Consider the following 23,852-nt stretch of genomic DNA (forward strand, 5'->3'; position numbering starts at 1 on the left):
CACTCGTGCACGCGCCTGAGTCTCACAGTACTGTGACCAGCCACTATCCAAACGCGCTACTTTTTTTCAGCCAGAGCCTGCAAAGCCACGATTCAGCTTTTTGCCGCCTTCTGAGAGCCCATGGGAGCCGTAGGAAGTGTCACGTAACAGCAGAGATCCCCTGTAATGGATAGAGATAATCAAGAAGGCCAAGAAATTGTCAGACAGGGCACTTCCTGCATGGAATCTTCTCAGGTTTTTGCCTGCCAAATGAGTTCTGTTATACTCACAGACACCATTCAAAGTTTTAGAAACTTTGGAGTGTTTTCTATCCAAAGCTAATAATTATATGCATATTCTAGTTTCTGGGCAGGAGTAATAATCAGATTAAATCGGGTACATTTTTTTATCCGGCCGTGAAAATACTGCCCCCTAGCCATAACAGGTTAAATGCCCTAAATGTTGGTGTTTTTATTTTATTTAACCAGGTAAGCTAGTTTGAGAACAAGTTCTCATTTACAACTGCGACCTGGCCAAGATAAAGCAAAGCAGTGCGACATAAACAACAACACATGGAATTAACAAGCGAACAGTCAATAACACAATAGAAAAAATAAAGTCTATATACAGTGTGTGCAAATGGCGTGAGGAGGTAAGGCAATAAATAGGCCATAGTAGTGAAGTAATTACAATTTAGCAAATTAACACTGGAGTGATAGATGAGCAGATGATGATGTGCAAGTAGAAATACTGGTGTGCAAAAGAGCAGAAAAGTAAATAAAAACAAGATGGGGATGAGGTAGGTAGATTGGGTGGGCTATTTACAGATGGGCTATGTACAGCTGCAGCGATCGATTAGCTGCTCAGATAGCTGATGCTTAAAGTTAGTGAGGGAGATATGGGTCTCCAACTTCAGCGATTTTTGCAATTCATTCCAGTCATTGGCAGCAGAGAACTGGAACGAAATGCAACCAAAGGAGGTGTTTGCTTTGGGGATGACCAGTGAGATATACCTGCTGGAGCGCGTGCTACGGGTGGGTATTGTTATCGTGACCAGTGAGCTGAGATAAGGCAGAGCTTTACCTAGCATAGACTTATAGCTGACCTGGAGCCAGTGGGTCTGGCGACGAATATGTAGCGAGGGCCAGCCAACTAGAGCATACAGGTCGCAGTGGTGGGTGGTATAAGGGGATTTGGTGACAAAACGGATGGCACTGTGAGAGCAAACCGGATGCAGTCTGAGTAGTGTTGGAAGCTATTTTGTAAATGACATCGCTAAAGTCGAGGATTGGTAGGATAGTCAGTTTTACGAGGGTATGTTTGGCAGTGTGAGTGAAGGAGGCTTAATTGCGAAATAGGAAGCCGATTCTAGATTTAATTTTGGATTGGAGATGTTTAATATGAGTCTGTAAGGAGAGTTCACAGTCTAACCAGACACCTAGGTATTTGTAGTTGTCCACATATTCTAAGTCAGAACCAACCAGAGTAGTGATGCTAGTCGGGAAGGCGGGTGCGGGCAGCGAACGGTTGAAAAGCATGTATTTGGTTTTACTAGCGTTTAAGAGCAGTTGGAGGCCAGGGAAGGAGTGTTGTATGGCATTGAAGCTTGTTTGGAGGTTAGTTAACAGTGTCTAAACAAGGGCCAGATATATACAGAATGGTGTCGTCTGCGTAGAGGTGGATCAGGGAATCACCCGCAGCAAGAGCAACATCGTTGATATATACAGAGAAAAGAGTTGGCCTGAGAATTGAACCCTGTGGTACCTCCATAGAGACTGCCAGAGGTCCGGACAACAGGCCCTCCGATTTGACACACTGAACTCTATCGGAGAAGTAGTTGGTGAACCAGGCGAGGCAGTCATTTGAGAAACCAAGGCTGTTGAGTCTGCCGATAAGAATACGGTGAATGACAGTCGAAAGTCGATGAAGACGGCTGCACAGTACAATCTTTAAATCGATGGCAGTTATATCGTTTAGTACCTTGAGCGTGGCTGAGGTGCACCCGTGACCAGTTCGGAAACCGGATTGCACAGTGGAGAAGGTACGGTGGGATTCGAAATGGTCAGTGATCTGTTTATTAACTTGGCTTTCGAAGACTTTAGAAAGGCAGGGTAGGATGGATATAGGTCTATAACAGTTTGGGTCTAGAGTGTCACCCCCTTTGAAGAGGGGGATGACCGCGGCAGCTTTCCAATCTTTAGGGATCTCGGACGATACAAAAGAGAGGTTGAACAGACTGGTAATAGGGGTTGCAACAATGGCGGCGGATAATTTTAGAAAGCGAGGGTCCAGATTGTCTAGCCCAGCTAATTTGTACAGGTACAGGTTCTGCAGCTCTTTCAGAACATCTGCTATCTGGATGTGGGTGAAGGAGAAGCTGGGGAGGTTTGGGCAAGTAGCTGCGGGGGGTGCGGAGCTGTTGGCCGGGGTTGGGGTAGCCAGGAGGAAAGCATGGCCAGCTGTAGAGAAAGCTTATTGAAATTCTCGATTATCGTGGATTTATCGGTGGTGACAGTGTTACCTGGCCTCAGTGCAGTGGGCAGCTGGGAGGAGGTGCTCTTATTCTCCATGGACTTTACAGTGTCCTAAAACTTTTTGGAGTTAAGAGCTACAGGATGCAAATTTCTGTTTGAAAAGCTAGCCTTTGCTTTCCTGACTGTATTGGTTCCTGACTTCCCTGAAAAGTTGCATATCGCAGGGACTATTTGATGCTAGTGCAGTCCGCCACAGGATGTTTTTGTGCTGGTCAAGGGCAGTCAGGTCTGGAGTGAACCAAGGGCTATATCTGTTCTTAGTTCTACATTTTTTGAAAGGGGCATGCTTATTTAAGATGGTGAGGAAATTACTTTGAAAGAACGACCAGGCATCCTCGACTGACGGGATGAGGTCAATATCCTTCCAGGATACCCGGGCCAGGTCGATTAGAAAGGTCTGCTCGCATTAGTGTTTTAGGGAGCGTATGACAGTGATGAGGGGTGGTCGTTTGACCTCGGACCCATAGCGGATGCAGGCAATGATCGCTGAGATCCTGATTGAAAACAGCAGGGGGGTTGTATTTGGAGGGAAATTTGGTCAGAATAATATCTATGAGGGTGCCCATGTTTACAGATTTAGGATTTAAATAACAAAGATGTCAAATCAGGTAGCCCACATTTAAATCTGAAGGATTAATGGTTTGTATTGACTGAAACGCAGCTAAGGTTTTGATATCTGGTAATAAGTGTGAATAGAAAAGCTACATTGCTTGCAAATGCGATTTTGTCACGCTCCCTTCTAACGTGTCCTGTGCTCTCTCTAATTCTCTCTTTCTCCTTCTTTATTTCTCTCTCTCGGAGGACCTGAGCCCTAGGACCATGCCTCAGGACTATCTGGCTTGATGACTCCTTGCTGTCCCCAGTTCACCTGGCCGTGCTGCTGCTCCAGTTCCAACTGTTCTGCCTGCAGCTATGGAACCCTGACCTGTTCACCGGACGTGCTACCTGTCCCAGACCTGCTGTTTTCAACTCTCTAGAGACAGCAGGAGCGGTAGAGATACTCTCAAAGATCGGCTATGAAAAAGCCAACTGACACTTACCCTTGTGTTGCTGACTTGTTGCACCCTCGACAACTACTATGATTATTATTATTTGACAATGCTGGTCATTTATGAACATTTAAACATCTAGGCCATGTGCTGTTATAATCTCCACCCGGCACAGCCAGAAGAGGACTGGCCACCCCTCATAGCCTGGTTCCGCTCTAGGTTTCTTCCTAGGTTTTGGCCTTTCTAGGGAGTTTTTCCTAGCCACAGTGCTTCTACACATGCATTGCTTGCTGTTTGGGGTTTTAGGCTGGGTTTCTGTACAGCACTTTGAGATATCAGCTGATGTAAGAAGGGCTATATAAATACATTTGATTGAATTTGATTCTGTGCGGTTTGTGAACGTCCTGAAAGCTCCTCCATTCAAAAGTTAAAGACAAATAGGAAAACAAACTGCTCCGTCACAACGGTTTATAGCAGAATAGGCATCTGGAATATTGGGTGGGACATGTTCCCCTCACATGCCAAATACACCTACCCATGTTATCAATGAGAAATTCACAAGTTAAAACAATATGTATGATTTAGGACAGTTCGCAGACTGTCAGTGTTTTTTCAGTTTAGGTGGTCAGAATTGATCAGCGATGTTGTAATCGTGTGAGTGCACAACATATGATTAACATTTAGCACACTTACCCAGAGAGACTCAAAATGGAGCGCTCTCATTGGGGTGTAGGTTTTGACCATAAACTGAAGGTAGGTAGGGGCTATAACCCTTGCTGCACAGTAGGCAAGCATCAGGGTCTGAAACTGGATGCAAGCTTCTACTGGGAGCCAGCGGTGAATGCGGGGGGGGACGACTTGACACCAGGCACGCTGTGGCGTTCTGGTTGAGTTTCAGGGGTATGATGACACTGGAGCTAGGAGCCCAGCCAGCAGAGTTACTGTAATCTAGACGTGCGATAAATCTGGGTTATTCCAGACGTATAGTGCCTGGACTAGGAACACAACATACTTTGATAAATCACACAAAAAAAAAAAACTCAAAGGCCAAATCAAAATAATTTATTTTTTTGGGTGACATTTCATACAGAATTCTAGAATTTAGTGTCTCAAACACTTAAAAATCGATCCGTTGCTATATTTGCTTGTTGCCACCCCAAACCCAAAATTTACAGAAGAATTCTACTGAAAACATTATGGAGTCAAAAAAAAAAAAAAAAAACTATTCCTGTAGATTTTCAAGCTTGTCAACATTAATATCATTACCATATGCTTCTAAAATTCTTTCACATTACTTGAACAGTAAGATTCTTTTTAAAAACAAGTTAGTGCATCACCACACTACATTACTAGCTGCTCACAACTCATTCATGAATAAACAGCCTCTGAGCGATTAACTCAATTATAAATGGCATTACTAAACCCAAAGTCAATGCATCAAGTATTTCTCTCAGCTGAAATCTCAAACAATATACAAAATGTCATCATCTGCGTGCTTCTTTGTCAATTCGCTCTACCTCTCTCTCCACACACACACACACACACACACACCTTGGGGAAACCAGCCAACCAACAGTAGGATTAAAATAAATAAAATTTAAGAAGTAAATAATGTTGTACAGTCCAAACTGAAAATCCTCATGTCAAATTTCTGTCTGTTTTTATCCAATTTTAGAACTGCAAACTCACCCTAAAAACACAAAAAAAAACTAAACAATATGGTGGTAGATACCCATCTTTGACAAAAGCCAGCCTCCCTTCCTCTGGATGTTCAGCATTAGAACCAATACATTCTTCCACACAGGGCTCTAGCAAAGGGTTAATAATAATAATAATAATAATACCATACAGCATAGGATACTACATCTCTTCAGTTCAACTGGGACAAAGAGTTTCCCCCCTGAAGGACTACATTACTAAGCCGACCTTTCAACTCAGTGTTCATCCCAAATGGCATCCTGGTCCCTATATAGTGCAATACTATTGACGAGGGCCCTGGTCAAAAGTTATGGCACTATATAGGGACTAGGATGCCATTTGGGACATAGAAGCTTACCCTACCACGTCAACTAGAACTATAGGCAGCTGGCACATAGCACATGAAAATGGTCTGATTGTTTAACCCTTTACTTGGCTGCCAAATCTACTATATAGGCTAGCTAAATCCATCTCTGTTAACAGCACTCTTTAGCCCAGGGTTCCCAAACGTGGTCCCGGGTGCACATCCAGTTTTTTGCCCTAGCACTACACAGCCAATTTAAATGACTCATCATCAAGCTTTGATGATTTGAAATCAGATGTGTGGTGTTAGGATAAAAACCAAAACGTGCACCGGGGGGGGGGGGGGGGGCAGGACTGAGTTTGGGAAACACTGCACTACCCCTACTTCAATCATACTTCTAAACCATCTTTTTTAAATTTATTTTTTACAATACACAAAAATGTGTTGCTAAACCTGAATATTCTGCATTGATGTAGGGAGAAACCAAACAGATCTCACCAAGACCATTCAGGCCAACCCAAGTAGTCAGGTTTGACCACATCAACCTTTCAGCCTGGTCCCAGATCTATTTGTGCTCTTACCAACCCCACTGTTGTCAATGTCAAGCCAAACATGACAATTCCATAAGTAAAGGCAGAAACAGACTGGCATCCATCAACATATATTTCCTAAGTTTCCAAATACAAACATATCAGGAAATGAAGATAAAAGAGATGAAAGAACTTGAAAATGAACAGGTTTGGACCAGGAAACTGCTATCTAAACAGGCTGAGGAGTGCTCTTACCCCAAGTGGACCTCAGTTTGCAACAACAAAGCAGAGTCACATACAGTTAACTGACAAAATAATGGAAACATTTGAGTAAATGAGATCAACACCAGTGTGGTTCCTGAGTTAATTAAGCAATTAACCTCCCATCACGCTTAAGGTTGAGTAAATAAATGCTGGCCAGGCCATTATTTTGGCTACCATGGCTATGCCAATATAGGATGACAATGCCCCCATCCATAGAGCACTGTCAATGTAAACCATATGCCATGGCTGTCAGTCACCAGATCTCAACCAAATTAAACACTTATGGTAGATTCTGGAGTGGTGCCTGAGACAGTGTTTTCCACCACCAACCAAACACCAAATTAGGAATTTATTGTGGAATAATGGTGTCACATCCTTCCAATACAGTTCCAGACACTTGTAGAATCAATGCCAATGTGCACTCAGTCTTTCCTGGCAGATCATGGTGGCCTAATGTCCCATTAAGAGATACTTTATGTTGGGGATTTCCTTTATTTTGGCAGTTACCTGTATATGCCACAGACAGCTCAAGGGGGGGAGGAAAACAAGCATAAAACTGTAACTTGATTATTACCAATTATTTTGGTTGAATTCTTTACTGATAACATAGGTGAGCCAATCATTAAACAACGCTCAAATCATCTTTAACATTTTTCATGAATAAACATTAAGAGGATCATGTCTAACTGGCCAATTTCAGGTAGTTGATTCTTGAATCCCAATGAGCTGTTCATTTGTTCCATGAAAACCAGTGAACTGAACCGTAGCACTGTCCCAATCGGTTTGCTTAGCAACAATCGACGCATAAAACAGATATCTCAATCAATCACATCTTATTTCAGTCAGTCATTCATCTTTGCCGAACGTACACAAAAGAAAAAAATAAGATATTGTCGTTGTTAGTGATATCTTTGTTATGTACACAACATATGCATGTATGTTAAGTTCTTTAGTGCATATGTTCCTTGTAGACCAACATCTATTGTTTAAAATCTAAAGGGCCTTAATACAGGGCCCAGTGTGCAACCTCTCCCCAGGCAGAGTAGCAAAGGAAACTAACTCCAAATAAATCACTGATTTGAAAAATTCTGCTAATAGATTTGTTTACGAGGCCTAAATTATATATTTTTCCTTTTTCCAAATCACTCCGAAAGATAGATGATACTTGTTTAGATGTTGGTTCTTTCTCCTGGATGTCCCCAGTCTTCCATTTTAACTTCATTAACTAATTACATTTCTTTCTTTCTCTGGGACAATGTTCCAGGAGGTGGGCGGTGGGGTGGGTTACCACTAAGGTTGTTGCTTTTATATGCACTGATTTTCTTTATATATATATATATATATGTATGTCACACTTGTTTGTTTGTTTTTGTCAGTCATATCAGAAGTTTTACTTTGGCGATACCGGGGGGATGTTCTGCTCTTTGCCAGTGTGTCGGGGGCCTCCTTGGGGGGAGCTGCGTCGGGCCAGTTGGGGACCCCGTCTCTGTTCATGGAACTTGAGGCCCCCAGAGCCCCCCTGTCTGGGGGGTCCATTGTTGCGGTAGTACCGTCCATCCCGAGAGTCACGGTCTCGATGGTCACGATCACGTGGTCGGCTCTCCTTGCACTCCCAGCCCCCATCCCTCTCTCTCTCCTGGGCCTTGTCCTGCCGGTCTCCCCTGGTGTGGTCTTCTGGGCTGGCGGTGGAGCTGGATCCTGGCTCCTCTGCCTTGTTGACGCGCTGCTCACGCAGCGGCTGGGCTGGTGTGGAGGAGGCTGGGGGGCCTGGAGGGGGGGCTCGCTGGCACACCTCGGCATAGCTGAGCTTGCGGGGCTCCTGAACGAGACAGAAAAAATACAAATGAGTTAACAGATGTAGATGTTTGGGCTAAGGTTAGAGAAGGGAAATCAATTACATTTCATAAGACAAAGAAGCAATCCTTATGTAACACAGATCCATCATGTGTAAATGGCTAGAGTAGAGGTCCAGTATGATCCATGGCGTCTTACCAGTGGTGCAGGGGTAGTAGTGGTGGAGGCCAGGGTGCTCGGGGTAGCTGGTGTAGAGGACACTGTGCTGGGTTGGGGCTTGGGGCCAGGCACAGCTGGCTGTGTGGAGGGGGGTCCGGTTGGGTTGGCCCCAGAGGTAGCAGGTCTATGTGGGGTGACTTTGGGGGCTGAGGGCTCTGCCACCCTATCCCACTTCTTCTCCTGATGTGGTACACTACAGAAGAAAATTAAAAACTCCATTAGGACTGAGGCAGACCTGTACCTCCCTATTTGACCTCTACATATTATGATTGTAGTCAATTCAACCTTTACATGAAAATGCTAAGGAGCAGAATGACCAGCTGATAGGCCTAAGTAGAATACCTTCCACTCGTAGGACTTCAATTAGTTTCTAAACAAAGGAGTACGTGAAATGACAGGACAACTGTGACCCTCAAAAAAATGAGCTGACTTCAGCCTGTTTCCTTACCTGGGGGCTGGGACAGGGGTGGGGGGTGCGTGAGGGTGTACAGCAAGTTTGGCTGTAGGCTGAACAAGACTAGACACAGACACTGCCTCCTCATGTCCTGGGGCTGGGCCGGCACTCACTTCCTTGTTGGCTAGTTCCGTTGTCTACAGAGAGGAGGGCACACTGACGTGAGCATATGACTTGATCTGCATGTGTAACTCCCATTTTTCATTCATGTGTCAATGTGTATCCATCTCAGTATTAAGGGATGAACAACCACATGGATCCAGTGTTTACCTTGTCCCTGTTCAGTCCTCGCACCACATCAGACATCCTGTTCTCCAGTAGGGGCTCTCCCTGGGTACTGGCCACACAGCCCGGCAGCGGGGGGAAACTAGTAGTAGCCAGGTCAAACTTAGGGGGCGCCACCTTTACCTCAGCCAGAGGGATGGGTCTCTGGAAGGACCAAGAGAGAACATTATAAACATGTTAATGCCCTCAATGAGGAAATTCATTACGCACCATAAAACTCAATGTACAGCCACACAATGTAACAGACATTAAACCATAAGCTTAAAAACAACAGACATGCACCAGGAAGTAGATAACCGGTTTGGTCCTAATTAAATACGTTATTCAAAAGCTAACTCTACATTATTACTGTAGTTCATTTTGTAACGTTACCGTGATCCGCTCGTCCTCTCTCCTCCTTCGCGTGCCTCTGTATGTCGTCCTTCTGTAATGGAGGACAGAAGACATGCTTCTCTTTTAGAGATGGTGCTGAAATTTGTACACTTGGTTCTCTGTAAACTGGTTGGTTTTATTTACATTCTCCATCTCAGACCTTCAGATCTCATAATCTTAGCGCTCATCGGGACAGGTGCAGAAGATAATAGCTTCAGGGAGAGGAGGAGCAGAGGTAGAGAGGAGGAGCAGAGGTAGAGAGGAGGAGCAGAGGTAGAGAGGGGGAGCAGAGGTAGAGAGGGGGAGCAGAGGTAGAGAAAGAATCCCAAAGCCCTTCTCACTCCACAGCCTGATTTCCCTCCTGTGCATCAAGTTGTCATCACTAGGTCTGAGATGACTCAAAGGAATTCACCACTTCAAAAACCCAACTTCATTGTTCCAATGGGGGGACAACACCTCACTGTGTGTTACGTCATAACATCTGGTCCAGAGAATGTTTACCAGTTAAAACACCAAGGTTAATAATAGTGTCAGCCTCACCTTCCGCGTACAGACATGCTTCCGTCATCGTTGGGGTCCGAGGAGGTGGAGGAGAGGTGGGGGAAGGTTGAGATCGGGTCCGGAGGTGTCTGGGTCTGCAGGGGCCCAGGGTTGGTGGTGGGGGGCTGAGGGCTCCTCAGGCCAGTCAAGCTCTCCAGGGGGACAGGGGCCACAGATGTAGGGGTCACTTCACCTGGTCTCCCCACCTGGGGTTTCACATGGTTCCTGGAGGACGAAGGAGATGTGATAACAGATCCGACCAGGTTTAGATACATCTGGGTCGTATTCAATAGGCCCCAAACAGAAAACTGACAAACAGGGAGGGACTTCCAGTACTAAACCAAAAAGAAAAATGTAATTGTTGCAAAATGTTTTACTACGGTGTGCCCTAATGAATACGACCCAGAGTTAGAGGCTAATCTTGGCACAACTGGGACGGGAATATGTGGTGGGCAATAAAATAAATAGCATGCAATATGTTGGCCAACTCCTGATGACAAATACAGAGGCAAGCAAAGAAAACCACAAAAAGATGAACTTGGTAAGAGAGTATTACAATACTTCCTCTTTTCCCCTTCCTTCCATTGGTTCGTTTTTTCCAATCCATACTTGAAGACCTTCAGATTTCAATCTTAGCACTCATTGGGACAGATATAGATAAATAAATTCAATGAGAGGGAGAGGAGCGCACCAGACCTAATCTCTACAGCCTGCACTTCCTCTATGAACATCAATTATTTCATCTTAAGGTCCAACCAGTGTTTGCATAAAAGTACAATAGAACGTGACACTTTCATTGTGTGTTCCTGCTATGGTCGGATTCTTACAAATGTAAACTCAGCAAAAAAAAGAAATGGCCCTTTTTCAGGACCCTGTCTTTCAAAGATAATTCATAAAAATCCAAATAACTTCCAAGCTTTTCATTGTAAAGGGTTTAAACACCGTTTCCCATGCTTGTTCAAACAACCATAAACAATTAATAAACATGCACCTGTAGAACAGTCGTTAAGACACTAACAGCTTACAGACGGTAGGCAATTAAGGTCACAGTTATGAAAACTTAGGACACTAAAGAGGACTTTCTACTGACTCTGAAAAACACAAAAGATACCCAGGGTCCCTGCTCATCTGCGTGAACGTGTCTTAGGCATGCTGCAAGGAGGCATGAGGACTGCAGATGTGGCCAGGGAAATAAATTGCAATGTCCGTCCTGTGAGACGCCTAAGACAGCGCTACAGGGAGACAGGACGGAGAGCTGATCGTCCTCGCAGTGGCAGACCACGTGTAGCAACACCTGCACATGATCGGTCCATCCGAATATCACACCTGTAGGACAGGTACAGGATGACAACTGCCTGAGTTACACCATGAACTCACAATCCCTCCATCAGTGCTCAGATTCTCAGCCTATTGCGGACAGGGGCTGGACTGAGGTCTTGTAGGCCTGTTGTAAGGCAGGTCCTCACCAGACATCACCGGCAACAACGTCGCCTATGGGCACAAACCCACCGTCGCTGGACCAGACAGGACTGGCAAAAAGTGCTCTTCACTGACGAGTCGCGGTTTTGTCTCACCTGGGGTGATGGTCGGATTCGCGTTTATCGTTGAAGGAATGAGCGTTACATCGAGGCCTGTACTCTGGAGCGGGATCAATTTGGAGGTGGAGGGTCCGTCATGGTCTGGGGCGGTGTCACAGCATCAACAAACTGAGCCTGTTGACATTGCAGGCAGGCAATCTCAAACGCTGTGCTTTACAGGGAAGACATCCTCCTCCTTCATGTGGTACCCTTCCTGCAGGCTCATCCTGACATGACCCTCCAGCATGACAATGCCACCAGTCATACTGCTCGTTCTGTGCGTGATTTCTGGCAAGACGGCAGTCAGTGTTCTGCCATGGCCAGCGAAGAGCCCGGATCTCAATCCCATTGAGCACGTCTGGGACCTGTTGGATCGGAGGGTGAGGGCTAGGGCCATTCCCCCCAGAAATGTCCGGGAACTTGCAGATGCCTTGGTGGAAAAGTGGGGTAACATCTCACAGCAAGAACTGGCAAATCTGGTGCAGTCCATGAGGAGGAGATGCACTGCCGTACTTAATGCAGCTGGTGGCCACATCAGATACTGACTGTTACTTTTGATTTTGACCCCCCCCTTTGTTCAGAGATACATTATTCCATTTCTGTTATTCACATCTGTGGAACTTGTTCAGCTTATGTCTCAGTTGTTGATTCTTATGTTCATACAAATATTTACATATGTTAAGTTTGCTGAAAATAAAAGCAGTTCACAGTGAGAGGACATTTCTTTTTTTGCTGAGTTTATTTGTTAAAAAGCAGTGGATGCATTTCTCAATGTAAACCACCAAACAATATTAAAAAGTGGTTTCCTGTACCAGTTCTCCAGCTCAAATTAGATTACTTTTAAATTCAGGTTGAAATGGCAGTTGACAAATGAAAATGTACCAGACAAATATTTTGGACTGACCAAATCTCAATTCCCCTGGCTACAGCAGCTAGTGGTCTTATTTATACAGTCATCATATGAATCAGATGTCATAGGATCTCACTCACTTCTTAGTAAAGGACATACAGTGAGAAAAAAGCATTTGATCCCCTGCTGATTTTGTACATTTGCCCACTGATAAAGAAAGTATCAGTCTATAATTTTAATGGTAGGTTTATTTGAACAGTGAGAGACAGAATAACAACAAAATCCAGAAAAACGCATGTCAAAAATGTTATAAATTGATTTGCATTTTAAATGAGGGAAATAAGTATTTGACCCCCTCTCAAGCAGAAAGATTTCTGGCTCCCAGGTGTCTTTTATAAAGGTAACGAGCTGAGATTAGGAGCACCCTCTTAAAGATAGTATTCCTAATCTCAGTTTGTTACCTGTATAAAAGACACCTGTCCACAGAAGCAATCAATCAGATTCCAAACTCTCCACCATGGCCAAGACCAAAGAGCTCTCCAAGGATGTCAGGGACAAGATTGTAGACCTACACAAGGCTGGAATGGGCTACAAGACCATCGCCAAGCAGCTTGGTGAGAAGGTGACAACAGTTGGTGCGATTATTCGCAAATGGAAGAAACACAAAATAACTGCCAATCTCCCTTGGCCTGGGGCTCCATGCAAGATCTCCCCTCGTGGAGTTGCATTGATCATGAGAACGGTGAGGAATCAGCCCAGAACTACACGGGAGGATCTTGTCAATGATCTCAAGACAGCTGGGACCATAGTCACCAAGAAAACTATTGGTAACACACGACGCCGTGAAGGACTGAAATCCTGCAGCGCCCGCAAGGTCACCCTGCTCAAGAATACATATACATGCCCGTCTGAAGTTTGCCATTGAACATCTGAATGATTCAGAGGACAACTGGGTGAAAGTGTTGTGGTCAGATGAGACCAAAATGGAGCTCTTTGGCATCAACTCAAGTCGCAGTGTTTGGAGGAGGAGGAATGCTGCCTATGACCCCAAGAACACCATCCCCACCGTCAAACATGGAGGTGGAAACATTATGCTTTGGGGGTGTTTTTCTGCTAAGGGGACAGGACAACTTCACCGCATCAAAGGGACGATGGACTGGGCCATGTACCGTCAAATCTTGGGTGAGAACCTCCTTCCTCAGCCAGGGCATTGAAAATGGGTCGTGGATGGGTATTCCAGCATGACCCAAAACACACGGCCAAGGCAACAAAGGAGTGGCTCAAGAAGAAGCACATTAAGGTCCTGGAGTGGCCTAGCCAGTCTCCAGACCTTAATCCCATAGAAAATCTGTGGAGGGAGCTGAAGGTTCGAGTTGCCAAACGTCAGCCTCGAAACCTTAATGACTTGGAGAAGATCTGCAAAGAGGAGTGGGACAAAATCCCTCCTGAGATGTGCGCAAACCTGGTGGCCAACTACAAGAAACGTCTGTGATTGCCAACAAGGGTTTTGCCACCAAGTACTAAGTCATGTTTTGCAGAGGGGTCAAATACTTATTTCCCTCATTAAAATGCAAATCAATTTATAACATTTTTGACATGGGTTTTTCTGGATTTTTTGGTTGTTATTCTGTCTCATTGTTCAAATAAACCTACCATTAAAATTATAGACTGATCATTTCTTCGTCAGTGGGCAAACGTACAAAATCAGCAGGGGATCAAATACTTTTCCCCCCTCACTGTATGTATTTGGTAACATGACTACATTACCAAAGTACAGCTGTAATAATGAAACGTCTAAATTAAACTTAAGAGATAAATGAAAAGAAACCCGACGGATGGATGGTCAGGATGATGAGAGAAACAGTTGACTAAATGGAGGGCTAGCTAGGTCACTTAACCTAACTATGATCTGGCCCATATAAACAGCATCTAAACACAAGTTACGTCAAATGAATTAACAAATCCTAGCTGTCCATTATGCAAGAACATACTGTATCTTAACATTGATAATGCTAAAGGTAATGAGATGTTATGAACTTACATAGAGCCAAGGCTTGGGCCCAGTTCTAGATTTAGCCATTAGGTTGTAGACTGGTATGGTAAGAGATGGATTAAAACTGAACTGTTATGAACTGACAAAGCGATGAAGCTGATTCTAGACAGTATAATGGCTGTACCTGAAGGTATTTATTACTTTCTTTCTTGAATAGAGGGGGACACTGTGGGGACAGACCGTAAGAGAACAGGGAGTGGTTCAGTCAGTAATACCCATAAACTATTCATATGGAAATGCATCCTCTCTGGTTTTATGGAAGCCTAAATGGCGTATACACTGCATTCATAAAGTATTCAGACCCCTTGACTTAGTCCACATTGTTATGTTACAGCCTTATTCTAAAATGTATTCAATCATTTTTCCCCCCCCTCATCAATCTACACACAATACCCCATAATGGCAAAGCAAAAACAGGTTTAGATATTGTTTTATATAAAATATCACATTTAAATAAATATTCAGACCCTTTACTCAGTACTTTGTTTTAGCACCTTTGGCAGCGATTAGTCACGATTCTTCTTGGGTATAACGCTACAAGCTTGGCACACGTGCATTTGGGGCGTTTCTCCTATTATCTGCAAATACTTTCAAGCTCTGTCAGCTTGGATGGGGAGCGTTGCTGCACAGCCATTTTCAGGTCTCTCCAGAGATGTTCGATCGGGTTCAAGTCTGGGCTCTGGCTGGGCCACTCAATGACATTTCAGAGACTTGTCTCGAAGCCACTCCTGCATTGTCTTGTCTGTGTGCTTTGGGTCGTTGTCCTGTTGGAAGGTGAACCGTCACCCCACTGAGGTCCTGAGCGCTCTGGAGCAGGTTTTCATCAAGGATCTCTCTGTTCATATTTCCCTCGAACCTGACTAGTCTCCCAGTACCTGCCACTGAAAAACATCCCCACAGCATGATGCTGCCACCACCATGCTTCACTGCAGTGGTGGTGCCAGGTTTCCTCCAGACATGACGCTTGGCATTCAGGCCAATGAGTTCAATATTGGTTTCATCTGACCAGAGAATCATGTTTCTCATGTTTTGAGAGTCTAAGAACTCTGTCAGAGTGACCATGTTCTTGGTCGCCTCCCTGAACAAGGCCCCTCTCCCCTGATTGCTCAGTTTGGCCGGGCGGCCAGCTCAAGGAAGAGTCTCGATGGTTCCAAACTTCTTCCATTTAAGAATGCCAGAGGCCACTGTGTTCTTGGGGACCTTCAATGCTGCATAATTGTTTTAGTACCCTTCCTCAGACCTGTGACTCGACACAATCCTGTCTCGGAGCTCTACGGACATTTCCTTCGACCTCATGGCTTTGTTTTTGCTCTGACGTGCCCGGTCAACTGTGGGACCTTACAGTATATAGACAGGTGTGTGCCTTTCCAAATCATGTCCAATCAATTGAATTTACCACAGGTGGACTCCAATCAAGTTGTAGAAACATATCAAGGATGATCAATGGAAACATGATGCACCTGAGCTCAATTGAGTCTCATAGCAAAGGGTCTAAATACATATGTAAATACGTTACCTGTTTTACATTTTTTGCCCTTGATCTCCAATTGGTAGTTACAGTCTTGTCCCATCGCTGGAACTCCCGTACGGACTCGGGAGACGCAAAGGTCGAGAGCCGCGTGTCCTCAGAAACACTACCGCGCCAAGCTGCACTGCTTCTTGACACAATGCCCGCTTAACCCGGCAGCCAGCCACACCAACGTGTCAGAATAAAACACCATACAGCTAGTGACCGTGTCAGCGTGCATGTGCCCGGCCCGCCACAGGAGTCGATAGAGCACAATGGGACTGTTGTGCACCGCCTCATGGGTCTCCAGGTCACGCCCGGCTGCGACACAGCTTGGAATCGAACCAGGATCTGTAGTGACACAGCTAGCACTGCACCACTCGGGAGGCCCTGTTTTTTTTATATGTTTAATCATTTAGCAAAAGCTTCTACAAACCTGTTTTTTCTTTGTCATTATGGGGTACTGTGTGTAGATTGATGAGAAATGTTTATTTAATACAGTTTAGAATAAGGTTGTAAATGTAACAAAATGTGGAAAAAGTCAAGGGGCCTGAACACTTTCCGAAGGCACTGTATATATCTTACGGCCACAGACCCATGAACATGAATTAATTTATATACGCATTCATCAACGGTCTGTCAAAAGTTTAACCCAAGTCAACCCTTTTTGGACGAGCAGCATACGTTAACGGCAGACATACTAGACCAACATTCAACGTACCGGTTTCTGTTGAAGGGGCGAGTTACGTGGAGGGAGTTGTTGCCAGTCTTGTAGTGTCCAGGAGAAGTGAATCCATTCACAAAGCCACTATTGGGAAATGGTGCCTGGAGAGATGGGAAAAGGAAGAATATATATATTTCTTCTTCTTCTTCTTCTTACACAGATTCTCCTTTTTGTCTGATCAGCCTAACCTCATGACACACACAGAGGGGTTGGAAGCACAGGGTCAGCAATCCCCTTTATACAGATCAATGTTGAACAAGCAATAACTTAATAAAATATTTTTTCATTGTAAATGACTTCTCTTGTACATGAGATGACATCAATAAGACTAACCTATATAAATGAATGAAGTTATTGTTAACACAATTTACTAGGATTAGTTTATAGCGTTCTGCATCTCATCAAATATTTTCAATATTATTTATAACACCATTTAAAAGGATAAAGTCTACGATGCTCACCAGCGGAGTCTCGAAGTAGGGTGTAGGAGAGGTTGTCCAGGTCTGTGGTACAATGCCGTAGAGAGGGTACTGCTGCTGAGGGCTGTAGACGTGCTGCATGTACAGGTTAGGGTTGTACTGGGTCTGGGTCGGGGCAGACTGCTGGGCTGTGTACAGGCTGCTGTCCATGCTACGGTAGCCATTCTTAGCAAAGAACGTGTTGATGGCTTTTATCCTCGCCTGGAAGGAAGAAGTAAAATGAAGAAAAAAGAACATTGTGAAATGCGTCTTTGGCTTCACAACATGATTGGGAAGGGAAGAGAGATCAATAAAGGGACGTGCTAGTTGAGGGAAATTGCAGACTTAACTCGCAAGTGATTGATAGTGTCATAATGCAACTCACCATGATAGGTTTTCCCTGAAATGTTTTCACCTCTTCTCTTAGATATCTGTGTGCCTGAAAAGGTCAGAAAGACTCAGACAGGCAGTAATTCCATAACTCTTTTCAACAAAATTGGGACTGATAACAGCTTAATGCCCATTACACCAATCAGAAGCCTTAACACTGCTTTATAAACCAATCAGATCCAGCTTACCTGTTGAGCATCAGTGTCAGATTGGAATGTGATGTACCAGTTGTTGTTGTGCGCAAACTCTACACTAATCACTTTCGGACAGTCGTCACTTTTAAAGAGAGCCTCCACTTCCTTAGGGAACAAAGAAGAAAAATGTAATTAAATACAGCAAATAAGATTAAATACAGCAAATGTGCCAGCGTTGTGACAGACGGAGGCGTACTTACACCAATTCACCTTTTTCAATAATAAGACATTGTCTGTAACATGGTTGTATATTGATTATAACATGACTAACATGGTTGTCTTACCTCTACAGGTGTTGTCTCAGGAACCTCCCTCAGTATGATAATGCAGCGTTTGTGATCAGGACGCACCTTCTCTCCTTGCTCATCCACCTGAACCATTGGAGAGGCTGAGAACCACAAGCATATCAGGCTCAGGGACTCAAATGACACCATTATCGATCCACATACAGTAACTAGCATCGTAGTGGGGGGGTCCATCCCTCTTCTACACTGCCCTAAACGTAGTGCCCTAGGTGCGTCACAAGCCCACGTGGTCCCAGAACTGTTTGTGCAGTCTTGACAACTCCTATGGTCACGGTATTACCATAGGAGTTGGCAAGAAAGGACAAAAACTGATTTGGGACCAAGTTACATGGTTCCAAAAATGTAGGAAAAAATACAAATAAAACAAAAAGGTTTAGTCCCCTTACATCGGAGCACGTCCAGGATGAGCTCCATGTCAGTAGTGAGGGCCTTGATGCTCTCCATGCTGGCTATGGTCCATATGGGGACAAACTGGTCACTGTCCATCTGGGACATCAGGTATAGGTCCTTGGACAGGTTCTCCCTACACAACAAACGAGGGACAAACGTCAAATCATAAAAGACGCATGCCATCAACCACGCACACGTATTCGAAGGAATACACTTATTACAATTACTTATCCAAAAACCACAAGACACTGGGTCATTCAGTAGGGCATAATGTAGTAAAATGTTTTGCAACTAAAAAAAATACAAGCAGTTTTTATTGGATAACTTCAGGTAATATCTCCTGTTTCAAACATAGGAACCTAGATGTAGAACACCTAACCTAAAACACGTGTCCTCACCGAGAGAAGTAGAACTCCAGCTCTTTCTTGAGGGACTCTGTCAGGTTCTCTGATGAGAGGGGTTGTTCCTCTGTCAGCTTGGTCTCCCCTTCAAACCAACATGTGTTCAGTGAGTATGTAATATTGTCAGATAATTACATGAGGTCCGAAAAGACATCTGTAAGAGGTCTGCCCAGATAATGCATTTGTAACCGTCTTGTAATTTGTCAGTGAGAAACCTTGTGTCAAGGCTATGATCGACTAATTATAAGAGTCTTAATCTTATGGTGGATTATGGATGCTGTAGTTTAGTCCACCATGCTTTATAACTAACCCAAGGTCCCAGTTGTGGTCTCAGCAGGGGTGTAGGCCAGGTCTGGAGGATCCATGCCGTTCACAGTGATCTCAGCTGTGGCTGCTGCTGCGGAGCCGCTGTCCTCCAGGGTGGTGAAGCCTACGCTGTACGGTTTACAACCGGTGGAGGGCACAGACTCTGAATAACCTGGATGGGAGAGAGTGGGAGCAACAGGGGTGCCATTATTATTACATTTAGTAGTTAAGAGAATAATTGTGTAAAAATGTTAAGAATATTTAGTCGCCCATTTGAGATCCTAACTGCCTGCACTGGGACGGAAAGGGGTCTGTAGGCCTGCACTGGGGCGGAAAGGGGTCTGTAGGCCTGCACTGGGACGGAAAGGGGTCTGTAGGCCTGCACTGGGACGGAAAGGGGTCTGTAGGCCTGCACTGGGACGGAAAGGGGTCTGTAGGCCTGCACTGGGACGGAAAGGGGTCTGTAGGCCTGCACTGGGACGGAAAGGGATCTGTAGGCCTGCACTGGGACGGAAAGGGGTCTGTAGGCCTGCACTGGGACGGAAAGGGGTCTGTAGGCCTGCACTGGGACGGAAAGGGGTCTGTAGGCCTGCACTGGGACGGAAAGGGGTCTGTAGGCCTGCACTGGGACGGAAAGGGGTCTGTAGGCCTGCACTGGGACGGAAAGGGATCTGTAGGCCTGCACTGGGACGGAAAGGGGTCTGTAGGCCTGCACTGGGACGGAAAGGGGTCTGTAGGCCTGCACTGGGACGGAAAGGGGTCTGTAGGCCTGCACTGGGACGGAAAGGGGTCTGTAGGCCTGCACTGGGACGGAAAGGGGTCTGTAGGCCTGCACTGGGACGGAAAGGGGTCTGTAGGCCTGCACTGGGACGGAAAGGGATCTGTAGGCCTGCACTGGGACGGAAAGGGGTCTGTAGGCCTGCACTGGGACGGAAAGGGGTCTGTAGGCCTGCACTGGGACGGAAAGGGGGTGCAACAGGGTTCCCCATGATTGACTTCCTATATGTCTCCTGCTGCACCCTCTCGGCCCTTTTCAATAAAGAGAGATGATGTTCTCAATAAAAACAGGCCTAGAGATTTCAGTACATGTGGCATTGATATCATGTATGGTACAGTATATGTATTGGTAGGTGCTTCCTGTTGTCAGCAATAATAGCTTATCGTGGACTAATAAAGTTTATTGAATTGATTTGGTGGATAAGATGACATTTCCTTACAATGTAAAAGCACTTTGAACATTTGGAAAAGCATTACATAAATCCAATCAATTATGCTTATGATTCTTAGGTAGGGTGCCAGCAACGACAGGGTTGTGGGTTCAATTCCTACTGGAGCAAAATATATAGTTTTTATTTTATACGTGCTTTACACACAACTATAAGTTAGTTTGGCTAAAAGAGCCTGCTAAATGGTATAAACAGTAATATTATATGTTATTAAACGGTATATAGAATTCTATGTTATTTCTCACCTTCAGTGATGTCAGCTGGGGACCACTGTGCTCCATCGGGGCCGTCGGCAGGGGCCTGCCACACCTTGGCATTGGGGTTCAGACCTGCGCCCTTGGAGGTGACCTTGGAACAGGGACAATGATAACAGAGAATGATAACATATGGATAGAAAAATGCATATATAAAGCTGCTCCGATCCAAGTCAACATGAAATAGATTTACATGATGTTACTGTTCATTACACCATACACAGTGATACATACACATACTGATACAAGCAGGATGTTCTCTTTACGGGGTGTCCTCTGATTGGTCCCATCCCAACAAGGGAAATACACATGACCCCATTAGCATTTACACATACAGAAAACAAAACAACCCAAATCCGATTGAATTTATGTTTTAGATTTACTGAGAACCGAGTCAACAGAGTTTATTAGAAAAGCATTGAAATTGTGCATGCTGCAAATTGGTTTAACAGTTGTACTATGCAATTATGTATCACTGTAACATTGGCAGCGGAATGTAGCCGGCAGGTAGCCTAGTGGTTAGAGCTTTGGACTGGTAACCGAAAGGTTGCTAGATCGAATCCCCGATCTGAAAAGGTAAAAATCTGTCGTTCTGACCCTGAACAAGGGTTCCTAGGCTGTCATTGAAAATAAGAATTTGTTCTTAACTGACTTGCCTAGTTATAGAGGTAAAATAAAAAAAATAACCATCATGTAACTAATCACATTTATTCGGGATTACAGTCTCAGCATTTACTGAAATACAATACATCAATAAAACAAATGTCAACCGAATTGGATATGTATCAAACGCCTAAAAAAACTGCTACATTTGTTTCCGTGATGTAAGCATTGGCACAACACACAGACCCCGAAAGACGCATAAATAACGTAAGGCATTGGAAACCAATTGAAATCGTGGTCGATTCCCATACATGTTTTTCATTCCAACCACAGAGTGATAAATATTATCACTAAACCACTATCAGTCACTGGCGACTCGCGAGTGTTGTTCGGCCTACATTTAACACAATAAAAGATGCTTACCTCAAGAAATAAAATCATTTTATTTGACTTCCTTGATAACTAATATGTAAGACGCATATAATATAATGCGAGCAACAGAGAAAAGCAGAACTTGAGATGCTTTACTTTGTAGTTTAAAGTTGAACATGCGGCTCTTCTCCACATGTCTCTACAGAGAGCGCGCTCTCTTCCGCACGCTTACCGCCAACTCAAAATGCACAACGGCTGTTGGCAGACAGCTTTGTCAATCTCAAACCCGACCAAATAGAAGGAGTCTGTTGCTCCTGCTACCCCTGCTGGTGAGCACCTCAACATTTCTGATGATACTTGAGGCACGTGCCACTTCCTCCCAGTGTTCTAGAATCGATAGAAAATTCGGGAATTAGTATTCTATCCGAGAGCACGGGCGGATCCCCAGACGACACACTTTTAAAGGATTGGGTGGATTTTTATAAAATCCCAACAAGGCGTAGAAATCTCTTGTTGAGCTGTCAATTATGTTGAGTGGGTGTGAGACAATAGGTCGTAGCCAGGGGGTGTCAACGTTTAATTTGATCTTGTTTCACTGTAGGTAGGTAGTGGCACGTGTAAAGAAATAAATAATAATAAGGCAACCTTACACTGGGAGTCGTTCCTAGTGACCACCTGCTACAAAATCGATCTACCCTTCTCGTAGTCTACTAGCAAGAGCCGCTGTCACATCTCAATATATCCTGTTCATGATCGAGTGGTTTCAAAATCATGTGATATGGAACAAACATTACACACATGAATTCCGTGAAAGCAGTCTCTGTCTAGCGAAACAACTCGGATTAATCTGGACAAATGTGCAGTGCTAACTAGATAGCTAGCTTACTGCTGGTTGTATCTCGTTAGCCCCAGTTTTTAAAGTCGGCTGATATTTGCTGTGCTGCATAGGCCGGGTATTTCCAATGCATGTTAGTTAGAGTCTGGCGAGATTAGGCTAGTTTTAATTTGGTAAATGTGCTTACTGGTTAGGTTGCATAGCTAGCTGGGCGATATCCGTGCCCGCCATCTCCAATCGATAGTATAATAAATATTGACACTTATGTCACTGCATAATGATTACTCAACAAATTTCTACATTTCCTAGCTTGGCTGCTAAGCTAGCAAATTCAATCGCTGCCAAAGTAGCTAACGTTAGCTGACTAAACTAAACTGGCAGAAAAACGTTACAGTTTGGCTATTTAGCTTAGCTGGCAATTTAAGTTATTGGGGGACTACTCATTACTCTAATTTCAAATGACATAGTTAAGAACGCGTCAAACAATATATTCATGCTTTTAGCTAGCCAATTTAGCTAGTTAGTCGTTACATAGTGTATCCAACGACAGCAAAGCAATCATTCAGCAAAACATATGGTAACGTTAGCCATAAGTCATCTCAGTCAATTTCTCGATGTGAATCAGATTGGTAGTTAGCAGAAAATATGGCAATAACATTAGGTAATATCCTTGGCCTCAGCCTATGACTGGAGCATGACCCTATTTAGAGAAGGGCAATGACGGCAGGCGACAAATCAAGTTGGTGGGACGAGTTGGCAATGGCAGGGGGATGGTGTGTTGTGTGTAGACTAGCTAACGTTAGCTTAGCTAGTAGGCGTAGAGGCCGCAACTCACCATGCCGCCTGATCCTACCCCGATCCCAAGTGGTGTCTCTCCCTCCCCACAGGTCTTCGGCCCCGGATCAGCCTCCTCCTGCAGCAGCCGCGGCTCTCCGCCCTGGTCCGAACTCATCGGCCGCTCTTGGCTCACGTCTCCCCCGTCGTTTTCCTCCCAACCCCCCGGCCCGTGTTCCACCCCCTCGTCTCTCAAAGTACAGGTTGCTGTCTACAATCAATCGGGTTATCTCCTGCTAGACTTGTTTAGCCAACACCAAAAGATAGCTAGCTAAACAGCCAGGGCTAGCAAGTAAGCTATCCTACTTAGCTAGCTAGTCAGCTAGATATTAATCAACGTTGGTGAATCAAGTTCGCACGACCAAATACTACAGACGAAAACTATGCCAGAGCGTGCCTCCACTTTTACCAACCACCTTTGTCACTAATGTTACTTCCCCCAAAAATGTAACAATCGTAAAAGCCGAAAGGCGCATTCCTAGCCGGGCGACCGAAGCGGACACGCACCTTTCCTAAGAGCAGGCAGACATTGGTAAAGGGCGCCACCGTCCCGACTCACACTGCGAGCTGGAAATGACCTTTGGATCGCTCGTATTTTCTGTTTCCGGTTG

The 23,852-nt window shown here is 44.7% G+C and overlaps 1 protein-coding gene across 2 annotated transcripts; it reads right to left on the minus strand.

Annotated features, from left to right (window-relative positions):
• Positions 1-4,549: 4,549 nt before the first annotated feature.
• LOC106572789 (la-related protein 4) lies at positions 4,550-23,793 on the minus strand. Of its 2 annotated transcripts, none has more exons than XM_014147265.3 (16): positions 23,243-23,793; positions 20,589-20,691; positions 19,122-19,289; positions 18,809-18,896; positions 18,407-18,543; positions 18,000-18,103; positions 17,710-17,820; positions 17,517-17,570; positions 17,135-17,353; positions 16,671-16,774; positions 9,963-10,187; positions 9,423-9,474; positions 9,036-9,194; positions 8,760-8,902; positions 8,291-8,504; positions 4,550-8,117 (listed from the first exon to the last, which is right to left on the minus strand). In XM_014147265.3, exons 1-16 carry the CDS (start codon positions 23,357-23,359, stop codon positions 7,689-7,691), a joined length of 2,427 nt encoding a protein of 808 aa, XP_014002740.1. In that variant the 5' UTR covers positions 23,360-23,793; the 3' UTR covers positions 4,550-7,688. The 2 variants fall into 2 exon arrangements, with proteins under 2 accessions (XP_014002740.1, XP_014002741.1); XM_014147266.3 differs by lacking the exon at positions 23,243-23,793 and adding an exon at positions 21,624-21,791.
• Positions 23,794-23,852: the final 59 nt, after the last annotated feature.

Source organism: Salmo salar, chromosome 15 (assembly GCF_965601325.2).
Source record: "Salmo salar chromosome 15, fSalSal1, whole genome shotgun sequence".
NCBI classification, from domain to species: domain Eukaryota; kingdom Metazoa; phylum Chordata; class Actinopteri; order Salmoniformes; family Salmonidae; genus Salmo; species Salmo salar.

Excerpts from the sequence above, each read along its gene's own strand:
- LOC106572789 (XM_014147265.3), bottom strand. The coding sequence starts at position 23,359 with ATGAGTTCGGACCAGGGCGGAGAGCCGCGGCTGCTGCAGGAGGAGGCT. Across the intron at positions 17,821-17,999 it reads CTGAGACAACACCTGTAGAG|GAAGTGGAGGCTCTCTTTAA; the intron begins GTAAGACAACCA and ends TTGTTCCCTAAG. Across the intron at positions 10,188-16,670 it reads CGCCCCTTCAACAGAAACCG|GAACCATGTGAAACCCCAGG; the intron begins GTACGTTGAATG and ends TTCGTCCTCCAG.